This window comes from Ilyonectria robusta, assembly GCF_021365365.1.
Source record: "Ilyonectria robusta strain PMI_751 chromosome Unknown BGZ61scaffold_75, whole genome shotgun sequence".
NCBI classification, from domain to species: domain Eukaryota; kingdom Fungi; phylum Ascomycota; class Sordariomycetes; order Hypocreales; family Nectriaceae; genus Ilyonectria; species Ilyonectria robusta.
The window spans coordinates 2277-19960 of NW_025764509.1; the positions used below are offsets into that span (position 1 = coordinate 2277).

Sequence of the window (17684 nt, forward strand, 5' to 3'; positions counted from 1 at the left end):
TAGAAATGTATTGTAATCCCTATACAGTGCATACACACTGTGTATATCTACGTCATTCCATCACGTTCGGTCCACAGTGTAAGGCCGAAACTGGGTACAGAATTGACTCACATAATCAATCACCTCACTACCCTCTTACTATTAGGGGTCTCTCCAATCTGAGCACGCAAATGTCGCCACAACCATTTTAGGATCTGCATTAGGTTGCATGTAGGCCATATACCTATTTTTTCAATCACCCATTTTCACTTTAATTCGTAAATAACCTCATTAATAAGTTTTCGTCACTGATACTGCGTAAAATGCCAGTATACTAGTGGCAATATGATGCTCACGTGATTGTTTGGTATAGAAAGCCATGGAAGGCCGTGGAAGACCCGCACGGTATGGAAAGTTCAGGACACGTGTCCTTTGTCGTTGGTGCGTACCCGTGGGTCTGGCCACTTAGTCAGACCCTACGGGGAGAGCGAACCTGCGAGAAACAACCAGGCGTTGCCTTATGATGTGTCAACAACCATGAATCAGACTGTAAACGACTGGCCAAGTGACGATGCGAGCGATTCTCAGAACTGTGATCTTTCAACTTCCGATAGCGAGGCGTCTCAGCATGCAACCTCAGCCCCAAGAAGCCGGCTGAGACCTGCAGGGAGTGTCTTGGCGTTCATGCCATTTGCTGACTGGGAGCCAGAACGGTCATACGAAGGCGAACCAACGATACGCTACAATGTGGAATGGAAATTATCCGTAAAGAACAGGGAACAAGCAGGCGAATCAGAGCTAGACATTGTGATATCGCCACACAAGTTCTGGAAACACGTCCTCCGACCGAAGGTAACTGTTGCGAGTGCGAATAAGCCTTGGAAGGAGGTCGAGACGAAGCTTGTCCTGTCCGTAACCGACCGTAAAACAGCCAACATAAGGAAGCGATTCTCAAAATTAGTTGTTGACTGGCTATTTGTCGAGAAACAGCTTCAGGAATGGAGCAAGTTTCTGAATGACGGCAAGAGAATCACCATCACGGTTACGTTCTATTACCAGTGCGTGGACACAGGTAAGCCTGGCAGAGGGGGGGCAACAGCCAACCAGGAAGCAGAGTTAGAAGCCAGAACGGCTGGTTTAGGCCGAGGGGCATGTATTAGGAAGGCATATACTCTTATGCGCTGCCCTGGACCGCCGTGTACAAAAGGGGACCACTGCTGGCAGAACGGAGGGAATCACTACCAACTTCAACCCCATCATGTGAGGATGCTTGCCGATCATTTACAATCCGGGAAAGTCTTAAACGGACACGATGATGTCCCAGATAACTTTCGTCGATTGGTGCTGGATGACGAACGTGAGCGGCAAGAGAGGGAACAGAAGGAGCGAGAGAAGCAGAGGGAGAAGGAGCAACGTCGCAAGCGGAGGCGACGGGACTCAGATGGCTCGTCGGTCAGTATAACGGCCGTTCATTGCCATCGTTGTGCAACCGGAGACCTTGATACCCCGAAGATGGTTTTTCCAACGTCTCCTCTCTTGGAGTTTGATCTGTCAAGGGAAGACGCAGTCACGGCGTACAGTGTATGGCAGCGGTCACAAGTCAGCACCGAGGAACAGAAAGAGTCTTACGACAGTGCTCAGGAGTTGACTTTGGCGCATTGCTTTGACCTTGACATGCTTGCCAGCAACCAAGAAAGGATGTACCGATTTTACAAAAAGCATGGCATACCGGAAGGCGTTGTGTGGCGTTATGTTTGTGATGTTAGGTCGTGGGTGAAACAGCGCGAACGGGCAAAGAGCACATGATAGATCATTGCAGACATTCCTTTATTCTAGAGGTTCTTTAACATGAGATCTGGGCCTTTCTAAAATGTCCCCTTGCAATTTTCTTGTCCTGCCCTACAATTCTGATCTGCATTCGTACATACGACTTAAAGTCGCCCTGGATAAGATCTCCATCCTCCCGGGATCTCTTCCTGATGCGATTCTTGACTGAGCCGAACAAATACTCGATCGGGTTCAAGTCTGGCGAATACGGCGATTGGTAATCTACTATCACGCCTGCCTCAGCTAACATCTCTTTGGTACCCGGGGAGAAGAAGTGGAATGACGCGTTGTCCATGAATATAACGGATCTCGGCTCTGGATATCTGCCACAATATGGAAGTAGCCTTTCGAGGAAGCCCTCGACTACTTGGACATCTGTATTTTCTTCATAAACCTCGCAATAAATTACACCGTCCACGGTGTATGCTGGCAGAATTGAACTCTCCTTCCTCGATGGAATCGCTTGATCTGCACAGGTGTCACGCCTTTTGGAGCGTAACCCCGTCTCAGTATCGCGAGACCACGATCGCTTCCGCTTTCATCAATGAAAACCATTTGTTCAGGCTTATAGTAGGATCGTCTTTCTATGTAATCGTCTCGTAGATCTTGCTTACGCTCTTTTGCGATGTTTTGCGTGACCTTCTTAGTCCACCCGAATCGTTTTAGGGTTCTGCCGATTGTGAATCGTGACACATTCACACCATATTGTTTGTGGAGAAAATCAGCCTGGTCTTGTTGGCTCAAGCAAGGGTCCTGATCCAACTTGTTCTGCAATGCAAGCCACATGTTTTCTGTCACTTCCCGAGGTCGACCTGTAGTCTTACGAGGGGCGTCGATTGTGCCATATTGAAGTATGTTGGATCGGGCGTTACGAACGGTTCGCGGAGTGCAGTTGATGATCGTTTTGGCTATTTCCTCGTCTGTTATATCTTCCTGCCCCTGTAACTTACTTACAATGATGTTCTGAAGCTCGGTTCGTTGGATCTTGGATAACCTAGGTGCCATTTGTGGAGGATGCAAGGTCGAAGTTTGCCACGTTTCAGCGCCAGGATTGTATCGCGGCCTAGCTTACCAATGGTGGATGACGGTAGAATATTAATCCGGAAGTCATCAATGCCCACAGTGCTCAAGTTGGATAGCAAAAGCTGCTTCCACCAATCATATTTAAGTTTTATGCAACACGTGCACAAGCAGAGCTAGGAACCGTGACCCCGCACAGAAGGCCCATCTAGAGATTGAACTCCTCCACAGCATCGAGAAGAACTTCAGGCCGCTAAGAGCGACGGACTGATCCACACAGGGAATCACAAGCAAGCAAACGACTACTGTAGATCCTTCTTAGGGCAAGGCACTTCAGGCATGTCCCAGTGGCTTGTACTCACGACCGCCGTTCTTGGACTGGCTCAAGGTATTCCGTTCTCCTAATCTTTACTTTTTAAACCTCAACCATGCGAAAGATGAGACGGTACGGAGTTCATCCTGGTCGATAAGCGCGCATATCTTTGGCTGTCTCGCCCCCAAACGGCCTCGACCCCGTTCCGTGCCCTCCGATAATATAACGAGGCTTCATCCACCCAGCCAAGCTCCACGCAAAGAGTAGCAAAGTTCTCCAGTGTGTTTAAGGCAGGGATATAGGTCGCTACTAAAGTAGGTCCTAGAGCCTTTTCATAGCCATTCAGTGCTCGCTGGTACATCGCCTCGGCGTCCTGAAGCCGGCCTTGGGCTGTATAGAGAAGGCCCAGGTTATTGACTGTGTTGAGTGTCGATGTGTGATCTGGTCCCCATGCCTTCTCCTTGCCATCCAGTGCTCGCTGGTACATCGCCTCGGCGTCCTGAAGCCGGCCTTGGTCTGCATAGAGAAGGCCCAGGTTATTGACTGTGTCGAGTGTCGATGTGTGATCTGGTCCCCATGCCTTCTCCTTGCCATCCAGTGCTCGCTGGTACATCGCCTCGGCGTCCTGAAGCCGGCCTTGGTCTGCATAGAGAATGCCCAGGTTATTGACTGTGTCGAGTGTCGATGTGTGATCTGGTCCCCATGCCTTCTCCTTGCCATCCAGTGCTCGCTGGTACATCGTCTCGGCGTCCTGAAGCCGGCCTTGGTCTGCATAGAGAGCGCCCAGGTTATTGACTGTATCAAGTGTCGATGTGTGATCTGGTCCCCATGCCTTCTCCTTGCCATCCAGTGCTCGCTGGTACATGGCCTCGGCATCCTGAAGCCGGCCTTGGGCTTTATAGAGATTGCCCAGGTTATTTACTGTGTCGAGTGTCGATGTGTGATCTGGCCCCCATGCCTTCCCGTAGCCATCCAGTGCTCGCTGGTACATCGTCTCGGCATCCTGAAGCCGGCCTTGGGCTTTATAGAGAAGGCCCAGGTTATTGACTGTATCAAGTGTCGATGTGTGATCTGGTCCCCATGCCTTCTCCTTGCCATCCAGTGCTCGCTGGTACATCGCCTCGGCATCCTGAAGCCGGCCTTGGGCTTTATAGAGATTGCCCAGGTTATTTACTGTGTCGAGTGTCGATGTGTGATCTGGCCCCCATGCCTTCCCGTAGCCATCCAGTGCTCGCTGGTACATCGTCTCGGCATCCTGAAGCCGGCCTTGGGCTTTATAGAGAAGGCCCAGGTTATTGACTGTATCAAGTGTCGATGTGTGATCTGGTCCCCATGCCTTCTCCTTGCCATCCAGTGCTCGCTGGTACATGGCCTCGGCATCCTGAAGCCGGCCTTGGGCTTTATAGAGATTGCCCAGGTTATTTACTGTGTCGAGTGTCGATGTGTGATCTGGCCCCCATGCCTTCCCGTAGCCATCCAGTGCTCGCTGGTACATCGCCTCGGCGTCCTGAAGCCGGCCTTGGTCTGCATAGAGAAGGCCCAGGTTATTGACTGTGTCGAGTGTCGATGTGTGATCTGGTCCCCATGCCTTCTCCTTGCCATCCAGTGCTCGCTGGTACATCGCCTCGGCGTCCTGAAGCCGGCCTTGGTCTGCATAGAGATTGCCCAGTAAGCCCAAAGCCACCGCAGCTTCATACTCAAGTGCCGCTCCTCTCATCGTCTCGAGGCATCTGTCCGCATGCGCGAGAAGCCGCCGCTGCTTAACCCAATACTCTCTCTGATCTTGCCCCGGTATATGCGATGCCACGCAACGAATCGCTGTTTGAACCATATCTTCATCGAATTCCCGATTCAGCACATGTATCATCCACGAATGGACACATCCATGCACGCTGTACCCTCGTGACTCCGCCTGCTGGACTGTTGTAGGTGGATCAGCCTCAACAAGCCCGTGGCTACATAATATTCTCATGATTCCATGAAACTGGAGCTTATTGTTCGTCATCTCGGTAAGCCACCCTGGCCCATCCACTCCGCCCTCTTTCAAAAGCTCATACCATAAATCTTGATTGCTGAAATAAGCCCATTGTCGGAGAAGCATGGCTGCGATCGGGCTTTGTTGCTCGATGTGCTTGTATGAAATACCCCATGTCGAGTATAAGGTTTGGTCGTATGATGGCAGTTGCGGGGCTTCTTTATGCAATTGCAGCCACGATTGATCGTACAATTGGAGATATTCAGTACAGGTCATTGACACTTGTTCCAAGTACGCTCCAGCTGTCGCAAGAGCAAGGGGTAGTCCATCAAGTCGTAGTGCGAGGTCATGCGTGGCGGGGTCTACCGGATTTAGCTTAGTATTCTATTATAGTCGATTTTAAGAGCGACTCACCTCGTTTGATGCTATCACGATGAGAAGCAGACGCCAAGATCTCCAGACTATCACTGATATCTTTCAACTTGCCCAGTTGGATAGACTGTCCCAGTTTTACCGATAACCGCGAGGTCACGATAATAGCGCCATGATCTGTCTCAGGTAGGTATTGGCGAAGATCGAAAGCCTTTGGGTCGGCGTGATCCCGGTGATTTTTCGCTGCTTCGTCAGTGTGGTCCTCCTCAGACAAGTCCGGTTGTCTACTCCTTATGGCATTCGTGCTGGTCAACATTGGGCGGTCGTAATTGTCGTAAATGAGTAACCAGTGATCATTTGCCGGTTCATCTAACCACCGTTTAACCGCTCCCACAATTCTGTCGGCATCTCGGCTCTCCACCGCACCAGAGACGTACGTCATGGATGGGTCGTGGCGCATGATCCGCTCAGCAATGCGAGCAAAGCTTTGCTTCAATATCGTTTCGTCTCTCGCGTTCAACCATATCGCTGTTGAGTAGTCCGTACGGTGTCGCTTGAAGTATGCAATCGCAAGCTGCGTCTTGCCAATACCACCTAACCCATGTAGGATAGCAGTACGGCGTCCGATAGTCCCTTTAAGAATGTCTTGTATTCGGCTCAGCTCTTCTTCTCTTGCCACGAACCGGGTTACTTCGAAGATCTCGGACAAATTGATCGGGAGTTGGAAAGCGGCTAAATTAAATTGCGTGTTGCAGTCTCTACTACTATATCAATTAGCTATGAATACAATATGTCATCCTTCGTATCCTAGAGTAGAGCTTACCTCTGCGTCTCTTCCTCAGGCAGGTGAAAGAATAGCTGTCTTGCATAGGCGGCCGCCGCTGCTGCTGCATAGCCATGCCACTGGTCATTCTTATGGCTATCGCAGTAGTCTGAGATGCCACGGATGACCAAGCATGGGAAATCGGCAAGCGCTCCTGCTGCCTCCATCTCAAAGCATAGTAGCCCATGCTGCTCTGCTAAGCGATCCCTCAGTGCAGCACTCTTGACCACCAGCTCCCCGGACGCTATTGTACCTCGGTGTACAACAATAAAGGACTCGTCGCCCTCATCAATCTGTCTGTCGATTCGCTGCTCCGGAGCACATGCACATTCATCGCAGGATTGCCCTGGCTGCTGATGAATGTAGTTTGGGTGGTACAGGTGATCATTCGCAATGCCAGGAAACCTGAAACGTCGAATAGTTCGGCGGCTCTTTTGGGTTCTCTGCGCATCCTCCCAGATGGGATCATGGTCCAATCTTTCTCGTTGCACTGCCAGGGTTTGTGCAGCGTTGAGGAGGATTGGCGGTGGCGGTGCAATAGCACCGGTCCGTTCAAAGTGACCCTCCCTTGCCTTTCCATGGTCATATTGTACTGCCCCAGAGTGTATGCCCGTCGGTTTGCTCACCACCACATGGCCTAACCGAATCATCCCGCTGTCCGTCTGTACCGGTACACCACCTCCAATACCAACCAATAGGCCATATCTGAGGTTGGGGAATGTCATCCTCATCTGGGTAACGACCGTGGCTGCAGAGCAGTTACCAGTCTGGGGGAGACCCGCGACGACGATATTGTGGTTGTTGATGCTGCCGAGCTTATAGACGTTGTGGTCTGCCGGCTTTTGTGGTAGAGGTTCGTGCTCTTCGTCCAACATCTCCATCGCAGCGATCTGTTCTACCTCCAGCGGGCATATCCAGCCCACTCTGTATGCGTCGTGGTTGACGCGTCTTGGCGGCATCTCCGATCGGGTGAGCGCTGATATTGTCGGAGCTGCGACGGTCGCGTCTCTCGAGGCTTCGAGATAAGTGAGATTTCGTGATCATAGATACGTAAGCAACGTGCCATTCAAGATGGATTGGAGAACATGATCAGGTCACTCCAAGTGCGAGCAACAGATGTCTCGCAATCAGGCTCAGCATTGGGACGCGAGGAGGGTAACGCCTAAGCGCCCAGCCTTGTGAGGCTGAGGAGTGCACGTCGCTCGCCAACCAGACACCTCGATGTGCGGCACCAGACTACGCAGATGACCTGCCGAATAGACGATTCTGTGCCAACTGAAGGCGGCCGAGTAGTTGTGGTCTCGGGTAGGCCGCTGAGGCAAACGATGATACTTGTGACCAGAAACGCCAGTTTCGCCTGGCTTGATGGCTGAGGGCGATCAATAGGGGGACGGGTACCCGTCCTTCTAAAATCGGACGGGACCCGTCCCAATTACTGCATTAAGTATAGCGCATCCGCTGTCGGACTTCCCAACTCGTCTCGTTCAACTGCCTCAGTATGTAACCTGGCTCCAGATCCAGTCTCCTATATCTTTTGAGTAGTCATTAGAATACATTTAAATAATTTTTTTGGTCGGTGATCTTAATAAAAAACATTAAAGCTATAGTTGAACTACAATATCGCTTTCCTCTTGCTCCATGGCCGAGTACAAGGCTTCTTCGTCAATTTCATGTTGTGCCATGTCCCAAAGCTCACCCCTGCCTCTTCTGTTAGTGACTGATTGTCTATTTTCCGTCGCTTGAGCTACCTGAGCTTCAGTACGATCAGTCTCTGCTTTGTCCCTGTCTAAATAAGCTATAACCTCTTCTTTGGTCCACTAATTTGGGAAGTCCGACAGCGGAGGCGCTATACTTAATGCAGTAATTGGGACGGGTCCCGTCCGATTTTAGAAGGACGGGTACCCGTCCCCCTATTGATCGCCCTCAGCCATCAAGCCAGGCGAAACTGGCGTTTCTGGTCACAAGTATCATCGTTTGCCTCAGCGGCCTACCCGAGACCACAACTACTCGGCCGCCTTCAGTTGGCACAGAATCGTCTATTCGGCAGGTCATCTGCGTAGTCTGGTGCCGCACATCGAGGTGTCTGGTTGGCGAGCGACGTGCACTCCTCAGCCTCACAAGGCTGGGCGCTTAGGCGTTACCCTCCTCGCGTCCCAATGCTGAGCCTGATTGCGAGACATCCTTCGCTCGTATTCGGACTGTCCTGATCACGTTCTCTAATCCATCTTGAATGGCATGTTGCTTATGTACCTATAATCACGAAATCTCACCTATCTCGAAGCCCGCAGCTCCGATAACATTGACGCCACCCGACCGAAGATGCCGCAAAGAAGCCTGAACCACGACGCCTACCGAGTGGGTTGGATCTGTCCTTTGGAGGTAGAACAGATCGCCGCGATGGAGATGTTGGACGAAGAGCACGAAGCTCTATCACAAAAGCCCGCAGACCATAACGTCTATAAGCTCGGCAGCATCAACAATCACAATATCGTCGTCGCGGGCCTCCCCAAGACTGGTAACTGCTCTGCAGCCACGGTCGTTACCCAGATGAGGATGACATTCCCCAACCTCAGATATGGCCTATTGGTTGGTATCGGAGGTGGTGTACCGGTACAGACGGACAGCGGGATGATTCGGTTAGGCCATGTGGTGGTTAGCAAACCGACAGGCATACACCCTGGGGCGGTTCAATATGACCACGGAAAGGCAATAGCGGGTCGCTTTGAGCGGATCGGTGCCGTCGGACCGCCGCCGGCAGTTCTCCTCAGCGCCGCACAAGCCCTGGCAGTGCAGCGAGAAAGGTTGGACCATGATCCCGTCTGGGAGGATACGCAGAGAACACAAAGGAGCCGTCGAACTATTCGACGTTTCAAGTTTCCTGGTATCGCGAATGATTATCTTCACTGTCGAGACTACATTCATCAGCAGCCAGGGCAATCCTGCAACGAAGGCGGATGTGATCCGAAGCAGCGAATCCAGAGACTGACTGACGACGGTGACGAGTCCTTCGTTGTTGTGCACCGAGGCACGATAGCGTCCGGGGAGTTGCTGCTCAGGGATGCTGCGCTGAGGGATCTCTTAGCAGAGCAGCATGGGCTATTGTGCTTCGAGATGGAGGCAGCAGGAGCGCTCGCCGATTTCCCATGCATGGTCATCCGTGGCATCTCCGACTACTGCGATACCCACAAAAATGACCAGTGGCATGGCTATGCAGCAGCAGTGGCGGCCGCTTATGCAAGGCAGCTATTCTTTCACCTGCCTAAGGAAGAGGCGCAGAGGTAAGCTCGACTTCGAGATAGGAAGGATACATGTATTCATAGCTCATTGGTGGTAGAAACTGCAACACGCAATCTAATTCAGCCGCTTTCCGACTCCCGATCAATTTGTCCGAGATCTTCGAAGTAACTCGGTTCGTGGCAAGAGAAGAAGAGCTGGGCCGAATTCAAGACATTCTTAAGGGGGCAGTCGGACGCCGCACCGCCGTCCTACATGGGTTGGGTGGTATTGGCAAGACGCAGCTTGCGATTGCATACTTTAAGCGACATCGTGAGGACTACTCAACAGCGATATGGCTGAACGCGAGGGACGAAACGGCATTGAAGCAAAGCTTCGCTCGCATTGCTGAGCGGATCCTGCGCTACGACCCATCCATGACGTACGTCTCTGGTGCGGTGGAGAGCAGAGATGCTGACAGAATTGTGGAAGCGGTTAAACGGTGGCTGGATGAGCCATTGAATGATCGCTGGTTACTTATTTACGACAATTACGACCATCCAATGTTGAGTAGCACTAATGCTACAAGGAATGGACAGTCTGATCTGTCTGGGGAGAATTATACTGATGAAGAAGCGAAAGATCACCGGGACCACGCCGACCCAAAGGCTTTTAATCTTCGCCAATACTTACCCGAGACTAATCATGGTGCTGTCATTGTGACGTCGCGGTCGTCGATAAAACTGGGACAGTCTATTCAACTGGGTAAGTTCAGAGATGTCAGTGATAGTCTGGAGATCCTGGCGTCTGCTTCTGGTCGCGATAGCATCAAGCAAGGTGAGTCACTCTGAAAATCGACAATATTATATTACTAAACTGGATTCTGTAGATCCCGCCGCTGTCGACCTCGCACTACGGCTCGATGGGCTTCCCCTTGCACTTGCAACAGCTGGAGCATACTTGGAACAAGTATCAATGACCTGTACCGAATATCTCCAATTGTACCATGAATCGTGGTCGCTATTACATAAAGATGCCCCGCAACTGCCATCCTACGACCAAACCTTATACTCGACATGGGGTATTTCGTACAGGCACATCGAGCGGCAAAGTCCGATCGCAGCTATGCTTCTCCGACAATGGGCTTGTTTCAGCAATGAAGACTTATGGTATGAGCTTTTGAAAGATGGCGGACTGGACGGGCCAGGGTGGCTTGCCGAGATGACGAACGATAAGCTCGAGTTTCATAGAGTTATGAGAATATTATGCAGCCACGGACTTGTAGAGGCCGATCCGCCTTCAACAGCCCAGCAGGCAGAGTCACGAGGGTACAGCGTGCATGGATGCGTGCATTCATGGATGATACACGTGCTGAATCGGGAATTTGATGAAGATATGGTTCAGACAGCGATTCGTTGCGTGGCATCGCATATACCGGAGCAAGATCAGCGAGAGTTCTGGGTTACGCAGCGGCGGCTTCTCGCGCATGCGGACAGATGTCTCGAGACGATGAGAGGAGTGGCACTTGAGTATGAAGCTGAGGTGGCTTTAGGCTCACTGGGCAATCTCTATGCGGAGCAAGGCCGGCTTCAGGACGCGGAGGCCATGTATCGGCGAGCACTGGATGGCAAGGAGAAGGCATTAGGACCAGATCACACATCGACACTCGATACAGTCAATAACCTGGGCCTTCTCTATAACGACCAAGGCCGGCTTCAGGACGCCGAGGCCATGTACTGGCGGGCACTGGATAGCAAGGAGAAGGTATTAGGACTAGATCACACATCGACACTCGATACAGTTCATAACCTGGGCCTTCTCTATAACAGCCAAGGCCGACTTCAGGACGCCGAGGCCATGTACCAGCGAGCACTGGATGGCTACGAGAAGGCATTAGGACCAGATCACACATCGACACTCGATACAGTCAATAACCTGGGCCTTCTCTATAACGACCAAGGCCAGCTTCAGGATGCCGAGGCCATGTACTGGCGAGCACTGGATGGCTACGAGAAGGCTCTAGGGCCAGATCACACATCGACACTCAGTACAGTCAATAACCTGGGCCTTCTCTATAACGACCAAGGCCGGCTTCAGGACGCCGAGGCCATGTATCGGCGAGCACTGGATGGCAAGGAGAAGGCATTAGGACCAGATCACACATCGACACTCGGTACTGTCAATAACCTGGGCATTCTCTACAAAAGCCAAGGCCGGCTTCAGGACGCTGAGGCCATGTACCAGCGAGCACTGGATGGCTACGAGAAGGCTCTAGGGCCAGATCACACATCGACACTCAATACAGTCAATAACCTGGGCCTTCTCTACAAAAGCCATGGCCGGCTTCAGGACGCCGAGGCCATGTATCGGCGAGCACTGGATGGCTACGAGAAGGCTCTAGGGCCGACTTTAGTAGCGACCTATATCCCTGCCTTAAACGCACTGGAGAACTTTGTTATTCTTTACGTGGAGCTTGGTCGGGTGGATGAAGCTTCGTTGTATTATCGGAAGGCACAGAGTGGTTTCGAGGCCGTTTGGGGGCGAGAGAGCCAAAGATATGCGCGCTTATCTAGCAGGATGAACTCCGTAGCGTCTTACCATTCGCATAATTGAAACGGAGAGGTGGGGGTATTTAGGATATTTCTGGTAGGGGAGTGTGTAACAGAATGGCGGAAAGGCATCTTGGACGACGCGGGATCAATGTCATGCTGCTATAATAAAGGTCATGGTCCTCAGCGCAGAGTGGCGTCCGGGGATAAGTAGCGTTGAGCAATCGGAAGAGTCTAATGCACTGTTGTATTCAGCCGTGGGTTAAAAAGTAAAAAAGAGGGAAGAAGGAAGAGCAAAGAATGAGAATGGTTCGGGACGGTTGAAACTGCCCTATTGGAGTGACTGAGCAGGCCGGAAGTGGCATATAGCCAAAACCATCCAAAATTGTTAGGGCCTTCGTTTGGACAGTACTTCGCATCGGATTGCGTTTCGCACTGTATGAGCCACATGCCCCACAAGATGGTCCGTGCGGAAATATGTTTTTAGCACATCAAAGGGGACATTTATTTCGGCCCCTACTGTATTGTACATAGCGTGGGAAGACTGACTTCCTACATTCGTATCTACCCGGGCGTCTCCTGAATGTGCTGCGCTGGGTCCTTCAAGAGCGACCAGCACACCCGGGATTCTCCACCCCATCATACACGAAGGGTGACTCACATGGTACACTGTTCTTAGACGCTTACCCCAGGGGTGGATTAGCATTGCGCAACGGTTCTGACAGCCATTTTCGGATACGCACGTACATGACGCGACAAAATCCCTTCACATGCGCTACAGACACAGCGGATTCAGTAAGCCACAAGTGGAAATTCTCGGGCCGAAAATGGCTATCCCTCTTTCCCTCAGTTTTCTCTTTTGGCATTTTGTTGCCTCATTGACTGGCTCCAGACTCACCTGTCTCATGGCGTTTCAGGGTTAGATCTGGCTATCCTCTTCCTAGCAAACGTCTCTCTGTGGCGCTAGGTTGCCTACCCTTTAGGAACTACGATATGACTAAAGTTGCTTCGACACCAAGGAGCACAGCATAATACCCGAGTGACTGCAATGACTTACTGTATAGTCTACAGTAGCTTTCATCTCAACAGAGCCTGGAACGACACTATCCATGAAAATGCTCCAGCATCTGCCAACAGAGGTGGTAGCGTCGGTAGTCTTGCAAGTAATTTACCCCCGCTATTGTTGGCTTTTCTCGGAGCCCATGCTAATGGAAATAGCTAAGCGACAAGCGGGATCTAAAGAGCTTATGCGAAGTCTCGAAATACTTCTACGATTTGACAGCGCCATTTTTATACGGCGTGCATGAAGTGGTGGTCCAAACCTCGGGGCAAGGTGTGAATCAGGCGCAGGCTGACCCGGTCCTCATGGTATGCGAGCGACCGCTGAAGCTCTTGGAGCGTGTGACGAAGTTGCGCGTGGTTGCTGCCGTTTCTAGGAAAAGACGTACCTATAACAGGCACGAAGAGTCAGACGAGCAAAACGAAGCTGCGCTCGAGAGGCTCGATGATGAGATAGCTTCTATTGCGCGGCACTTCAAGGACGAAAAACTTCGTCATTTCACGTAAGTTATCAATATTCAGATGCTGCGAATTGCTCACGCCGGTTGTAGGTGGGATGCAGGGAGTCATGTCCCGGCTCTTCTCCTCGGACAAGACGGTTATCTGCCCAACCACCAAAAACGCATCGAATATCTTGGACTTGTGACGACTAGTAACGAGCATCCGCCCCCAAGGCGCGCATTCCTAGCTTTGAACGAGTTTAAATTTTTGAAAGCCATTTCTTGGATCGGATTCGGCTCGGCAAATGACTTCAAGGTGCTTGACTCGGCGCTGAGGTTAAATGCCCACCAACTCAACAGCTTGGAACTCGACTTAAATTGGATCGCTCATAGCGGCTGGGGTGCAGATGCGGATTCAGCTTGGTTCAAGTCTGCATGGCGGACTTTAACCCTTGCTAGTGAGGCCAACTTTCCGCGGCTGGCACACCTGTCCTTGTCGCGACTTGACCTGACGCACTGGGATCTATACCAACCCAAGGGACGCAATCGGTACGGCCTCGATGGAAGGTGGCCGCGTACACTCGATCAATTACCTCTCGAGTCGTTGGTGCTCAGACAATGCCAGGGCTTGACATCATTTTTGGCCGCGTTGGTATTATCGTCTTGTCTATCTGGCCTTCGCTCGCTGGAAATTGTTGAACCACCAGCCTGGGGGCATTATGATTACGAGGATTGTGACTTGGTCGAGTACTGTCTCGAAGAACTGCATGGGCTTGAAAATCTCTATCTCTCCATCCCGGATTCTTCGTCTGTCAGTTGGATATGGGAAACTGCATCACGTATGTCCGGCCTTCGACGCTTCATCTTTCATGCAAGAGGCGTACACGACGATGAGGTCAGGGACACGAGTGACATGGCATTTCCACAAGACCTGAGCCGATATGATTTTGAGTGCTACTGCTACCCAGACACCGATGCTCCATTATTCGATGAAGAGTGCCCGAATTACATTGGTAGACTGGAGCTCGAATGCATAGGCGTATCGTGCCACACCCGACATCTGGTAAAGTCTTGTCCTTTGGCGTTCCAAAAATTCCGAAAGCATCTAACTCGAGTGTAGAAAATCGTCGTAGAGCCGTTTTGTCAAAAGAACTGCCTGAAGATATTACACGTTCGACAGTCAGGGCGGGATATTGAGGAGTTCGGCTCTTGGGTCCTCGAGAAAATGCAGTCGACAGAGGAAGATGCGGGCCCAATCGCTCCAAACGCACTCGGCTGCGTCTCTCAGTCACCGGTCACAAACGGTCGCGGTAGCGGCTCGACATGCTTGAGCGATGACTTCCATGGTTTTGCAGACTGGGCGTTTGGCGCTAGTGGGATTCCTTCTCTCCGCATTCTAGCGTACGGAGACTTCTCATGTTCTGGACGGTTCGAAGCTCACTCCTTTTTCTTGTGTCGGGCACGTCTGGAGGATAGCGAAGTTCGCTATCGTTTTTACGATCCGAAATTAGAGCGGGATCCAGAGCTCGAGGATCTTCTGAGCCAACACGACGGGTTTCTCCAGGCGTGTCCAACAAGCCACCCCTAGGGCTTGTGATGATGACCAAGTCAAAGAGAGCTCTGCCGGGCCATTAGCGAACCTCTGGATTGAGACGGTTAAAAAGTGATGTGCAGAGAACAAGTGGCAGGAGCAGTCTGACGCTATGGATTTCGGGCAAGCGGCGACTCTGGCCACCTCGACGACCCTCCTCACGGTAACTGCACCATAATCTTCTGATGCGCAGAGGCTAACTTGGGCAGCATCCGTGTGGCAGCATCCTTGGAGGACAGGTAATGTGAAGGACTTGGTCGCACTTGCGCTCTGTGAAGGAACGTGAATGTGGATGTCAGGCGGGCCTGTGGAATCGGAAGGGAAGCGTGACGGCTCTCCTTGAACGCCTTGGAGGGTCTCGACACGAATTAATAGGGAGGAGACAGGGGAGGGTCGAGATCGGAGCATCTGCATCCAAACACGAGCCGAGCTGCTGCCTGAGATCTTACAGCTCTTACCTCACAAGGTAGTATCGCGAATCAATTACGTTTCTAGCTAGAGAGCCTTGGTAATAGAGTTCATGGTGCACGGTTGAGCAACAAGATGACCATGCTTCGGTGTCCTCGCTGTATGGTGAGTGCGGTTGCGATGCAAGTTGACAGGGACGCTGTCGGTCAGTGGCGTGGTAGCTAGTACTAAGATATGCGCATGTGGATAAACATATCGCCATGCGTGTGTCTGTCTAGTGCACAATGGCCGTTGCAAAGCCATGAGAATCCAGTACGTAGTAAAGTTTGGCTGCGTAAAGAACCCCTTTGACATCCAATCCACCGCAGAGTCTGAACGCTGTGCTCGGGAATACAATTCGACAGAATGTCCATTGCGACAATTTGTCGGCATAAGGGAGACAGGTAAAGGGCCAAGAGCCTGTGTCATGACGACTGGATGATATCTACAAGTAGATTGAAGCCCATAGTTTGTTTGCGAAATCTACATGTGCTGCCCGAACTGGCAACGCCAATTGGTGCACTTCGATCCGCGCGGCAAAAAATTCTGATTCGGGACCCTGGCTGCTTTGGGAGATTCACTTGCAGATCACCGGGACCTCAAGCGGAGGTCATCACAAAAAAGGTGGCGCAGGCGGGTGGCTGTTGAAGACGTTCTCACGTACGTCATGCTTAGTCACTCACAATGAACATCGGGATACTGTGCGTAGTCAAAACAAAACACTGTGACTTTGCCAAATGGGGTGGCTTCAATTTTGGCCGCCGCTGGGGGCGTGCGGGTGTGTGCGCAGAAAATACTTTTGGTATACGCATGGACTACGTCCACAAACGTCGTCCATCACGTTTTCCGGGACCGTTGTGGACCATACCGATGTACTGACAAAGTTGCGATGGAGCTCACCAGAAATGGACACTGTTGGGGGTGTGCGGGTGTGTCTAAAAAGTACTTTTGGTATACGCATGGACCACGTCCACAAACGCTGTCCACCACGTTTTCCGGGACCATTGTGGACAATGCCTCACCAGAAATGGACACCAAACTTCGACATCACATAGACCACCAAAGAGCAAAGGTGAAAGGAGACATTTGTGCCGTTGTTCTTGCATGAGATTCCAATAATGACTTTCGTGAAATGGCTGTTTGAGGCCACTGCCAATGGCCGCATCTGCTGCATGAAATAGACCCGATTCGTGGCAGTTTAGGTGAGTGATTCCTCACCCGACGGACAGAGTCTGGGAGAATAGGTGTTGATGCCCTTTGCCGCACGGTGGTTAGAAGTCGTGGGAGGGGACCTGCCGCGGCGTAGCACTGTGGCGCATCTTTCCCGTTGCGTACGATCTGTGGCGCTCGATGACGTTATTGCCGAAGCTCTGCGGCTAAACGAGTGCAGGACGCTAATGCCGGCAACTGGACCATGCTGGGTAATCGGGTGGGAAGAGTGAAGCACTCGTTAAGACGGTCGCAATCAATCATTTTTCAGTTTGTTCTCTTTTACACGGCTAGACAACATCCAATTTTATGACGAGCCGCCTTGTGCACCAGCGGATGTTTTCGCTATCCCAATGTGTCGGCTGTTCCCAGCCAGCGCTCCTAATAGCCCAGACCATTTGGACTATTAGTCCAGACTGCAGATCAGGGAAGGGAGTACGGACGCCCAGTGTGGTCGCTAAGTACGCTAGGTTGTTGGCATGACGTCACAAAACCAGGGTACCCATGATTGTTGCTGTGCCAACCATTTTGTTTTGGATAATTCTGAACGATTTACTGGTGCTATCCAGATCAACACGGCTCGTTTCAAGGGACGCGCCATCCTAGTCGTCAATCCACGAACGCCCGTCGTGGATTGATTATTGATCTTGGATTGCAGTCTGGACTAATAGTCTAAACGGTCTCAGCTCGGATGGCCCAACCTCTAGTGAGTTAGTGAGTAGACGACCCCTGCCTCCCCCCAATTGCGCAGACAAACCCAACAGTACACACACACACACACACAATTTATTACGCCCGGTGGCTTACAACCAATAGGGCACTAGTTGCTATTGTACATATCCGTTTCCCAAGCTTTGTCATAATCTC

At 51.5% G+C, this 17684-nt stretch overlaps 4 protein-coding genes across 4 annotated transcripts; 3 read left to right on the top strand and 1 right to left on the bottom strand.

The window, feature by feature from the left end:
• The first annotated feature begins 479 nt into the window (after window positions 1-479).
• On the top strand, window positions 480-1816 carry BGZ61DRAFT_468434 (uncharacterized protein). The gene has a single exon (XM_046247876.1). The coding sequence runs from the start codon at window positions 517-519 to the stop codon at window positions 1783-1785; it is 1269 nt and encodes a 422-aa protein (XP_046093840.1). The 5' UTR covers window positions 480-516; the 3' UTR covers window positions 1786-1816.
• Window positions 1817-2848: 1032 nt separating this feature from the next.
• Window positions 2849-7410, bottom strand: BGZ61DRAFT_216299 (uncharacterized protein). The gene is made up of 5 exons (XM_046238055.1): window positions 6310-7410; window positions 5529-6244; window positions 4658-5476; window positions 3902-4153; window positions 2849-3523 (listed from the first exon to the last, which is right to left on the bottom strand). Exons 1-5 carry the CDS (start codon window positions 7266-7268, stop codon window positions 3249-3251), a joined length of 3021 nt encoding a protein of 1006 aa, XP_046093841.1. The 5' UTR covers window positions 7269-7410; the 3' UTR covers window positions 2849-3248.
• Window positions 7411-8243: 833 nt separating this feature from the next.
• BGZ61DRAFT_511124 (uncharacterized protein) lies at window positions 8244-12409 on the top strand. The gene is made up of 4 exons (XM_046252101.1): window positions 8244-9528; window positions 9630-10359; window positions 10412-11885; window positions 11924-12409. The coding sequence occupies exons 1-4, from the start codon at window positions 8629-8631 to the stop codon at window positions 12009-12011; spliced, it is 3192 nt and encodes a 1063-aa protein (XP_046093842.1). The 5' UTR covers window positions 8244-8628; the 3' UTR covers window positions 12012-12409.
• A 1139-nt stretch (window positions 12410-13548) lies between these two features.
• BGZ61DRAFT_216333 (uncharacterized protein) lies at window positions 13549-15430 on the top strand. The gene is made up of 3 exons (XM_046238056.1): window positions 13549-14633; window positions 14691-15324; window positions 15371-15430. Exons 1-2 carry the CDS (start codon window positions 13653-13655, stop codon window positions 15156-15158), a joined length of 1449 nt encoding a protein of 482 aa, XP_046093843.1. The 5' UTR covers window positions 13549-13652; the 3' UTR covers window positions 15159-15324; window positions 15371-15430.
• The last annotated feature ends 2254 nt before the right edge of the window (window positions 15431-17684 follow it).

What these genes read in the sequence shown, in the direction of transcription:
- BGZ61DRAFT_468434 (XM_046247876.1), top strand. Translation starts at nt 517, where the DNA reads ATGAATCAGACTGTAAACGACTGGCCAAGTGACGATGCGAGCGATTCT.
- BGZ61DRAFT_216299 (XM_046238055.1), bottom strand. Translation starts at nt 7,268, where the DNA reads ATGCCGCCAAGACGCGTCAACCACGACGCATACAGAGTGGGCTGGATA. An exon ending in CCTTCTCTATGCAGACCAAG is followed by an intron (nt 4,154 to 4,657) that starts GCCGGCTTCAGG and finishes ATAAAGCCCAAG; the next exon opens with GCCGGCTTCAGGATGCCGAG. An exon ending in CGCTCTCTATGCAGACCAAG is followed by an intron (nt 3,524 to 3,901) that starts GCCGGCTTCAGG and finishes ATACAGCCCAAG; the next exon opens with GCCGGCTTCAGGACGCCGAG.
- BGZ61DRAFT_511124 (XM_046252101.1), top strand. Translation starts at nt 8,629, where the DNA reads ATGCCGCAAAGAAGCCTGAACCACGACGCCTACCGAGTGGGTTGGATC. An exon ending in GGCATGGCTATGCAGCAGCA is followed by an intron (nt 9,529 to 9,629) that starts GTGGCGGCCGCT and finishes ATGTATTCATAG; the next exon opens with CTCATTGGTGGTAGAAACTG. An exon ending in CTTCAGGACGCCGAGGCCAT is followed by an intron (nt 11,886 to 11,923) that starts GTATCGGCGAGC and finishes AGAAGGCTCTAG; the next exon opens with GGCCGACTTTAGTAGCGACC.
- BGZ61DRAFT_216333 (XM_046238056.1), top strand. Translation starts at nt 13,653, where the DNA reads ATGCTGCGAATTGCTCACGCCGGTTGTAGGTGGGATGCAGGGAGTCAT. An exon ending in CGTGCCACACCCGACATCTG is followed by an intron (nt 14,634 to 14,690) that starts GTAAAGTCTTGT and finishes ACTCGAGTGTAG; the next exon opens with AAAATCGTCGTAGAGCCGTT.